The sequence below is a fragment of the Maylandia zebra genome, linkage group LG23, assembly GCF_041146795.1.
Source record: "Maylandia zebra isolate NMK-2024a linkage group LG23, Mzebra_GT3a, whole genome shotgun sequence".
NCBI classification, from domain to species: Eukaryota; Metazoa; Chordata; class Actinopteri; order Cichliformes; family Cichlidae; genus Maylandia; species Maylandia zebra.
In genome coordinates, this window is record NC_135188.1 from 1450714 (window position 1) to 1460918 (window position 10205).

The 10205-nt window shown below is 45.6% G+C and overlaps 1 protein-coding gene across 2 annotated transcripts in view; it reads right to left on the minus strand.

Annotated features, from left to right (window-relative positions):
- arhgef18b (rho/rac guanine nucleotide exchange factor (GEF) 18b) overlaps window positions 1-10205 on the minus strand; it is a 34764-nt gene that overhangs the window by 19984 nt on the left and 4575 nt on the right. Inside the window, exons 2-10 of one of the 2 annotated variants that reach the window (XM_004570183.5) lie at window positions 9957-10105; window positions 9069-9676; window positions 8516-8666; window positions 7859-7985; window positions 7700-7754; window positions 7161-7205; window positions 6772-6846; window positions 6143-6251; window positions 5736-5919 (exon numbers count right to left, since the gene is read on the minus strand). In XM_004570183.5, the coding sequence (XP_004570240.2) occupies window positions 5736-5919; window positions 6143-6251; window positions 6772-6846; window positions 7161-7205; window positions 7700-7754; window positions 7859-7985; window positions 8516-8666; window positions 9069-9676; window positions 9957-10105 (1503 nt within the window). The remainder of the gene's footprint in view (window positions 1-5735; window positions 5920-6142; window positions 6252-6771; window positions 6847-7160; window positions 7206-7699; window positions 7755-7858; window positions 7986-8515; window positions 8667-9068; window positions 9677-9956; window positions 10106-10205) is intronic. The other variant, XM_004570184.5, reaches the window with a different exon arrangement.

Below are 10205 nucleotides of genomic sequence, written 5' to 3' on the forward strand. Positions count from 1 at the left end.
CTACCTGATGGTGCTCGGGTGGCTCAGATTCAAGCAGCTGTGCATTTCTGTCAATCTTAAGCTCTCGTTGCGATCCTGCTTCACACACACACAAATGTCTTTACTTTATTCCTTACTATATGATAGATGCAGATTGAAGGTGCAGCCTGGTTTGTGGAAAATATATATAACTCACAGCAAAGACAAAGTGCAAAAACACAGGAAGCTGTTGTGTTAATTCATGTGAAAGCAATAACCCTGTCACAGCTCTAAGTATAGGCTTTAAACCATAGAGGCTAGCACTGCAATTGCTGTCAAGGGCCACAAGAGCTCATTTTAGGTCACATCCACTGTTCACTTACAGACTAATGACGACTTAAACAAAAAACACTGACTATAGACGCTTGCTGTGAGTGGATCCAGTGGCTCTGTTATGACCAGAATCCCACACATGGCATTCAAAGTCACTAAGGCAGTCCGTTTGGTTCCCATGACTTAGAGAACCAGAGCCCTTTGTATGTGAACGTCGTTCGATTTATGTGAATGAAAAGCATTTTCAAGCATGTCCTCTCGGTCAGTCCACTGCAGAGCTGACACAAACAGCTATTAAACCATGGATATGGATATCCACAGTAACTAAATGCATGCCTATCAACTAGATAGGAAACCGAGAGAAAACACAGAGAGAGCATGTAAGCTACAATAGAAGTTAAACATATCACCCTTCCACAGAATAACTTGGACAGTGCAGTGTCACAATTTGAGAGGAAATTAACTTGACGGTAAAGTTCAATAAGTAGGCTGCTTATCGTTTTGAACCATGTGAAAAGCATGTGTGACCCCAATCAACCGTATTACCACAAATAGCTGATCGACTAAAGGTAAAGAGGAAAACAGGTCACTTTAAAAAAAAAAACATTCTAGCACAAAGCTTCCTGTGCAATCATGCATGCAAAAAAAGAAAAAGAAAGAAGTTACTCTTAATCCCCAAAAACACTAGCGACAAAAACATTTGGGACAAAGTCCAAAGAGGCCAGACAACCCAATTACATCATCTAATGAAACGGGAGGGAAGCGGCGCAGTTTACAAAGTGAAGTGAAACATCTCCACCAAAAGAAGACCACCAATAATCTAATGCACAACATAAATTAGCACAACAACCATGCCTTCATTGTCGTACACTTGACCTTGCTTGGGTTTGAACTATTAGATTAATCTGGTTCTCACTCCTGGAAGTAATGGTCCAAACCATTCTACTTTTTCTTGGTAATGGTGCTTCCCCCCCCCTTCCCTGATTAATCAGGCCAAAGGTTACCAGTATAAAAGTAGACAACAATGGTCCACAGGAGGAGAATACTAGTGTGAGAGCCAAACCTTCAATCGTGTAAAATGCAAACATTCAGAGAGCCGGGCATGCTTGAAGGAAAGGCAGTGATGCATAAAGAAGTGTTGTGCTAACAGGCAGACATGGGTGAGACCCAGAGTCAGTGGAGTGGGCTGTTATGCACTGGTAGACCTGCCAAGCACAATTAGCACCATGTGACCCAGTCAGAACAGAAAGGCTGAAGAGTGAGGTGACAGGCTGAATGGTCACCCCTCAGCCTGGGGCATTCCTATCGCCTGATGCCAGCAAAGCTCTGGCAGAGGGGCATCACCTGCCCGGCTGAGGAATGGGAAGCATCTCATTTAATACACTGAAGAATATACATTTAAGGAATAAAAGCTGCCTGGGTCTCAGTCAGCTAAGAGGAGGGAGCAAAGACAAATAAAGGAGGCTGATGGAAACGAGGTGGAGACAGCCTCGGTCAACACTGCTCTAACCGTGAATACACGCTCCGTTTGAAACACGTTACATGAGAGGAAACGCCAGTAAATTAAGACTTCAGGCACACCAAGTTATCTTGGAAGCTAACGCTAGCAATCACCTGTTGAGCTTCGTGCAAAGTCTATAACCGGCAGCAGAGCAAAGTCACCGAAAAACCCACGTAAAGTTCAACAAACAGACGAGTTTCGTGGCGTTGTGGGTTTGTTTACGCCACAAAGACACAAGCTTTCAGCTAACCTTGTGTTTCGAGAAGGAGAGGTTGTTCGCGAGCTAGCACGCTAAGCGCTGCGAGGCTAATAAGTAGCCAGCACTACGCTGAGAATAGCTGGGAGCTAATTTGGGCCAGCTAAGTATAAATTAAACTCTCGGGGAAGTAAATGTGTCTTGCCCTTATTATCACACCGAGTCAACACTGGAGGGAAAAGAAAAAAGCTCCTAGTTAGCTTTGATTAGCTCTTAGCTGGCTTAGCTAACGACAGGAATGACTGAAAAGTCCACAGAGGGAAACAACGGGAGTTATCCACCTGATCCCGCTTGAGACCATCGCTACAGTAGCCGCTTCTTACCGCCCAAGAAGACTCGGGTTTGCCTGAATCAGCTGCATCCGAAGGGAATTGTAGTCTGTCCGTGAGTTAAATAAAACACACCGGCCAGTGAGATCAGCAACAAGTATCCCACATACTCGGTTTTGTCCAGTTTGTGTCTCCACTGGGAACAATCTCTGGCATACAAACGACGCATTCCACAGGCTGAATCCCCACAGGGCTGAGTTCAAATTAAAGGGACACTCACTTGTTTTCTCACGCCTGTGTCCGCGGAACAACAACACATGAGCATCTAGGGTTTGTGACTTCATTCAGCAGCAGCAGCGATGATGATTGATGGATGGAGAAATGTAACAGATGCATTATTATAATTATTATTATTGTTTTATCCAGATTGTTTAACACAATCTCGGAGAGTGAAAGAGCCCGAGCATCAGAGGAAAAGTGTACTGGTACTGATTTTCAGGAACAAGGGTGATGTACAGAGCTGAGGCAGCTATAGAGCGATACAGCTGATGAGTCATACCGTGAAGATATGGGAAAGAGTTGTTGAGAGGTGACGATAAGTGAACAGCAGTGTCCTCATGCCGAGAAAGTAAACTATTTCCCTATGGGGACTAACACGCACACTTTACTTTACTTTACACTAGAGACATGTTTGCTTTGAGAGTGCTGATGGAGAAGTGTAGAGAAAGTCAAAAAGAACTGCACTGTGGTTTCTGTGGATCTATGAAAGCAAGAGAGGAACTGTGGTACTGCGTGAAGAAGGATGTGAGGGTGGTGCAGGGTGTACAGCAGGTTTACAGGCAGGTTCAAGGTGAGGATAGGATTACACCAGCAATCTGCTAAGACCCTTCCTTCTTCTTTGACACAGTGATGGAGGCTCTGTGGACTATGATATTTACAGGCAACAATGTGATCTGTAGTGAGACCGGGGAGCAGGTGGATGAGAGCCTGCTTCATCCGCGAGTATTAGGGATGATTTGCGGCAGAAGGATAGCAGCAAAATGAAAGAGAAGGTTTACAAGATGACAGTGTATGGTTGAAGATGCTCAGACTTTCACTGGGAGTGACCAGGATGTACAAGGTTAGATGTGGATATGCTGGGCAAAGGATGTTGAAGGGAGGAAGAAAAGGAAGGAGGACAAAAGAGGGGATTCGTGGATGTAGTGGTATGTAGTGGGTCGTTGTGATGATGCTAGGGACAGGGTGAGATGGAGGCAGATGATCCACCCTTAAGGGGAGCAGCTGAAAGACGAAGATGTCAAAAAAGAGGCAGTCCAAAGAGGAAGACACTGAATGTGTGGCACGCCGAGCCTCGCTGAAGGATACCAGAGCAGCTCTGTTTAATAAGCAAACAATAAGAAACAACCATATATTACATCCTGACCGCCAGACTGCACGGTGTATAAATATCCTGGACGTATTATGGCCTTTGTCTGCCACAGAATAGAGGGAGAAAGGAAATATTGGGTTATAGTCATGAAATAATGAAGCAATAGCACAGAATGACTAAATGCCCCCAGTGCTCCCATCCACATGTGCCAGTGAAAGCAAAGAGAAATGGTGATGACATTGAGAACACTTCTGTTTCCTTGTTACTGGAAACTTTATTTGTTGATGTGAAATTCTCAACAGCCAGACCACATGGCTTATGAGAAGACGGCCTCTGGTTTACAATAATGTCAACACATGTGACACAAGTCCACACTGCCAGCATCAGTCACGGTGATGGAAAGGAAATACCCAGTAGGAGTTTAAAACTGTCACTTTAACAAACCTGTATAAACATAGATGTAACATCAATACTGAGAGTGTGTCTAGAACCATCCATTTTAACTGCATCGCTTTAGGTTTGTGGACATTTGTTTATGCTCTTAAGGTCCGCCCACAGCATTCCTGTCACTGCCCCTCCTAGAGTCCTGAACGAGATTTCTTCCTGTTTAAATGGAGTTCTTCCTTCCCACTGTCGCCAAGTGCTTGCTCAAAGAGGTCATCTGTATTATTGTAGGGTCTTCGCCTTCCAGTATAAAGAGCCCTGCGGCTGTTGTTGTGATTTGGTGCTGTATAAGTTAAACTAATTAAATGTAACTGACCTGACTTGACGGTGCCATCGAAACACATCGATTCTTTTCTTTTTCAGTCATTCTGCTGTAACATTTGCTGCTGTGCTTGGGATCATTGTCCTATTGTGTGACCCAGGTTTGGTCAGACAGACAATCTCACATTTGCCTCTAGAATACTTTTGTATACTAAGAAGTGCACAGTGGACTCAGTGAGTGCAAGGTGTCCAGTCCCGGGGCTGCAAAACGAGCTGAAAGCATTGCCCCGCCCACCACCGTGCCCAACAGTTGATGTGAGGTTGTTGTGCTGGTATGCTGCGTTTGATTTTCTCCAAACGTGGCGCTGTGGTTTGGTCAGATGCAGTTTTGAAACCTGTGCTGCCATCGTCTTTATCAAGAGAAGAGACTTTTTATCATTTTACTGACATGAAGCTTAACATTTGACACGCAAACTAGTTTTACTTGAGTAAAGTTGTCAGACACGTTATGGTCAGATGTGAATAATACAGACTAAAGGTTCTTAACTCTCGTCTACGTCCACTAACACGACTGCCATTATTAAAGAGTTTCACTGGGAAACTTCTTCCATGCACGGTACAAGTAGTTCATCAGAAGCTGTTGCAGTTATTTATAATCTTCCAAATGTGCAAAGACACATTCGGTAACATTATTCTGACTATAGCCTGTACGCTGCCCTTGATTGGCTTAAGAGTAACAGACCAATGGATTCATGAAGCTTTGGTTACCTTGAGACAAAGCGAGGCTCAGCTTTTCCACTTCGAGCTCATTCAACACGTACAAGACAGCAGAAATCTGAAATATGTTGCAAACTAGAAAAACAAATCTAAGGCGAGCTGCAGCTTCACCGAAACATCTGCAAGAATTTGTCCAAACAAGTTCACCGAGGTGTGTGACCTGATGAGGTAAAGTAATGATGAGGCGGGAAAGGGGAAGGCTGTGTCATCTTAGCATCTAACAAGGGAAGGGAACGGCAAAATGTCTTCTACAGCCCCAAAGAGGAGCCACAGTCACTGTGACGGGTGGTGAAAGCTGCTGTCTGATTCCATGTATGTGCTTTGACAAAGATGTCAGTGTAAGGAGGCTGAACGGGTGTTTAGTGAGCACAAGCTCTTCGTGTTGTATGTGCATGTGTGTGTGGTTTGTTTACCTGTGTGCATGAGTGCGCCACTAAGTGGGCGAGTGAGTGTGCATGCAGTATAAATAGATGCGAGCTTGTGCATGAGCGCGGCACCTGTGCACATATGTGTCCGACTGAGAAGAAGCGTGGGTGCGTGTACACCTGTGGCTGTGGTGTTACTCACTCGTGCACTGCAGGCCATGCTTTTTCTGCAGCGCCTTGCTGCACAACGAGCACGTGGCACAACTGGAGAAGGAACCTGGCACCAAATGATGCCCATTGCTGTGAATGCCACACATTTTCTCTTTGGGCTCCCTGTCCTTGTCCTTCACCTTGTCTTTCTGAGGCTCTTTTTCGCGGTTCTTACCCTGCAGAGGAACAAGGAAAGAGGCAGATTGGTTTTTTCATGCACATGTTGTGTTCTTCAGACATAATAAACATGACATCTCATGGCTGAGGCAGGACATACAATTCGGATAGAGATTGCAATCTGCTTTAAGATGCAATCATTAGGCCAAACGTGCCACGCACTTCAGTGCAAAAGGTACATTTATATTTCGCCATGAAGTCGTAGGGGCTTCACAGGATTACCTTGTCTTTATTGAAGGAGCCGGTCATCCTGTTCCTGAGAGAGCTCAGAGTCCTTTTTACTTTTGTGCCTCTTTCCACCTTCTCTATACGATCCTCCTCTTCTTCATTCCTGGTAGATGAGCAAGAGAGTAAAGTATAAACTACAGGCTAGTGTAAAGACACCACAGCATCTCTGTGGCGTCTTTTTCTTCTGCTTTCAGCCTTTAAAGGGTGAGATGGAAGCAGATGATCCACTGCTATCCCTGACTTTAAAAGCATTACACTCTTTGTTGAGTTTCAATTGACTTTTTTGTGCAGCATCAGGTCATCTCAGGGAGCTTTACATAGTAAGGGAATAAAAACCCATAAAACTTCCCCTGAAGCACACATCAGAAATTCATCCTGGCAAACAGGGGACATTGTTGATTAGTAACAGTTTTCTGATGGTTTCTATAAAAACAAACCACATTATTGCAGAACCAAGAGCAGCCTGCACTGTATCAGCACTTTGTCTTTCACTGCTTTCAGTTTTGTATCCCGTCACCGACGGCTAATAAAACTCCTCCCAGGACTCGCTGAGATCACAAACATCCCAAATGTGAGACGATGAGCTTCAGTCACAGGGGAACAACGGTGAGGGCCGTACTTACTCGTTAGAGAGGAACTCGTACCAAGTGACACTTCCTGAATCTTTGGCGTCTGATCTGCTGCTTCTCTGCTTCTCTCTGTCAATGACAACAATGACAATGAAAGGCTGGATTCAAAAATCTCCAAATGTGAGAAACGTGTTTGTCGTGGCTCAAGTCTTTAAACTGTACAAAAACAAAGAGTGTGGTTTAGACTCGGTGAGTGTTTTCCCAGTGATAACAGCCATGTCACTGCACAATGTCAACATGCAAAACATGGCAAAAACATGCTTGCACTTACAGTGCAGTGTGTGCACACGCACGCTCTACAGTCTGGCTCTGCTGGTGCTTTATAGACTGGGACGCCGCTACAGCAGTGAAAGCACGCAGACCTCCCTCTCCTGTTTACTTACCCGTGGTACTTCTTTAGCTCCTGCAGAACTTTCTGTACCATCACCCTGAGACAAACAAGACACTGAGACTAAGTGGAGGAGAACAATTCTAGGAGCTGGGTGCTGATTTTGAGAAGAATCCTCCCCCGTGTGCTGTGTCCGCACACCGCCCGGGTACATATAAAATAACCCTCCCCCTCACACACACAGACACAAAGGGGCCATCTAAGGAGCTGGGAGAGGGAACTGTGGGAGGAGAAGGTTGCTGACATATGACATGGAGCAGAAATGTCAGCAGAGAGTGGGGAAAGCCCCTCTGCTATGTGGGAGTGAGAGAGCTGCAGCTCACCATTTAAAGCTACAGAGCAGGATTTGCACTGCTGCACTAAAGGAGTCAAAAACTGCAATAATACAATTCAACATAGTTTAGAAGACGTGTTTCCTAATGTAATCAAACTACTTCCTTCTTTCAAACATCTTTAAACTTGCACTCGACAGAAACAGCTTCTCGAACACGGTGAGAACGAGCAGCTATGTTGATGTAAATGACGTGTACTCACATATGCGTCTGTCCTTCAGTAGAATGCAGGTTTTCTTCCGGGTCAAATTCCTCAGCTACAGGTGAAAAAGATAAACTGGTCAGTTATGAGGAAAGATGCCTTCAGGTGATAAAACCTGAACTTAGATTTGTTCTACAGGCGTTAAAGCCGCCAGCCCACCTCCTGCTGCCCTGGCAGCCCGTTTGGATGTCTGTACAACACGAGAAATGTGTGCAGCACGGGAGCAATCGTCTGTAGCAAGGATCTCTGAGCGGGAGTATAGCTGCCTGCCGGGCTCACCGTGGTCCTGACAGAAGAAGAATAAACGCACGTGTATCCACTCCTCAGCAAGCAGCACACACACACTTACTGTATACGATAGATTTCTTATGCAGACGGCAATTTACATTCAGTTATTTTGGTCAATGTGGTCAGAAAATTCTTTGTGGTTCAGTTAATTTGTTGTTTAGTATCAAATATCCAAGCTGTGGTCACCTACAGCTTTCCTATCGTCCATATGTCCCAGACCAAAAGTCCTCTGGGACTTCCAGTCTTTTCCAAAAACTATTAGAAGCTCACTGGTTGATGTGTTCATTCATTGCAGTGTCACAGAAATGCACCTGCTTGTTCTGAAAGATGAACAGCATCCTGCAGTTTGAGGAAATCACTGAGCTCGAGTTCAGCGCAAAGCTGCACGTCTGTGACGTCTTCAGAGGGAACTACATGACATTGTTGCTTTTGGTTTGTTGTGAGATTACTTTAACAAAAAAGTTTAGTTCCTCGATGCCACTTTTGAGTTATTACCACCACAGTGACCCTGATCTTTGGGCAGCTTACCCTCAGGCTGAAGCCATCAGGACTGCCGGAGTCCTCCTCAGGACACGGCGAGCAGCTGTAGGTGGACTGGAAAAGACTATTCTGTCGCTCCTCGTCATCATCATCATCTCCCTCTCCGTCACTGTCTATGGCCTTGGTGTCGAGACTGAGTCTGGCAGCACGGCAAGCAAACACAAAGCAAATAGATTTACATATACAAGCATGTGCATATACACACACACATGTGGGAGACAGAGGGAGTCTATGACTTGTGTGTATTTTCTGTCTTGTCAGTATTTTTGTGCACGTTTCATTTTCACAGCTCAAAGAAGCTTCACCGTCATTATTTAAAAAGCTGTGAAAGACCAACCACAGGAAACGTTCAGCTCACTTAAATAACACAGGCAGAAAAGTGTTTTTGTTTTTGAGCGTGACAACTGTGCTGAGTAATACTGAAGCAAGATGTTTCTCTATGTAGAAACTTTATTATATGACTTATGAGTCAAGTAGATTTGGACTGTAACAGGAGACGCTTCCTCTGAAATGTTTCTGCGTGTCCGGCTCTGCGTCTTACCTCCTCCCCAGGTTGATGGGGGACAGAGGGACACCCCAGCTGTGCCTCCGAGATGTAGACATGGATCTGATTAGAATAGGAAAGCTGTCCAGGTCTGGCTCTCCATCAAAATCCATTGAGCACTGGTCCTTTGCTCCCTCCATCGCCGCTGTCGATGCCGTTTCCATCGATCCCGACAATCCGATCAAATTACTTGGCGAGCTCCGCCCTACTGCAGAGCCTCCACAGAGAGAGTCCTCGCAATCAGTGAACCCACCTGGTAACAACTTAGGACTGAGCTGAGTGACCACAAGGTTGTGAGGAAGTTCCTCTGGAGGCTGTTCGCAGGACGGGAACGGTGCATTTAAGTGTGGGGAGTGCGTGTTCAGAAAAGAGTGTGCAGGTCGGTTTAGGGCTGGACTGTTTGTGTTTAGAGGCTCCTGGAGGTCGACGCTCTCCGTGGCTGCGGTCACTGTGGATGCAGTTGTCTGCGAGGTCGGCGTACCTCCCCGCAGATCTTTTAAGTACTCAGAGTCCCTGAGAGAGGGGCTGATGCTCTGCAAGTCCTCCACACTGCTGCTCTCCTCGATGCAGGGGCAGTCATAGTCGCTCACCACCGAACACGCATCCTGGACAGAGCGCGAAGGCACCCGAAGACAAGACAAACACAGCAGACGTGAATAGAAGTCCTGACACACTTTGGGAGCCTGGTGTGTAAAATGTTAGCGTTCAGTTATTCTTTGAACGAGTTAAAGCTGAAGCTGACCGGCACCTGCTGCTAAAGGTCAAGTCAGACAAAGGGAAGAATTCATTTGTCCATAACGGACCTCGGATCACTATTATTTTGGTAAATGTCATTGCATTTGTTGAGAACCTAAAATAATAGTAACGCTCAGTGTTCAGCTTCACCTGGTCATCACTGGTCCACCCAAAGGAGACGTCCTCAGTGACAGAAGCAGGAGATAATGAGGAGGAAGATCCTTTTGCACTGGTAGGCTGGACGCTGAGATGAGCACTGGGAGGCTCACAGGGCTGACTGCAGGGCTTGCTCTCTGATGCTAAAAACAAATCATTTGGCATTTATTAGTCTCGATAAACACAAATTTACAACCGACACGAGGAGAAAAGGCAGACGTCATCAGCTGTCTAACACCTGTG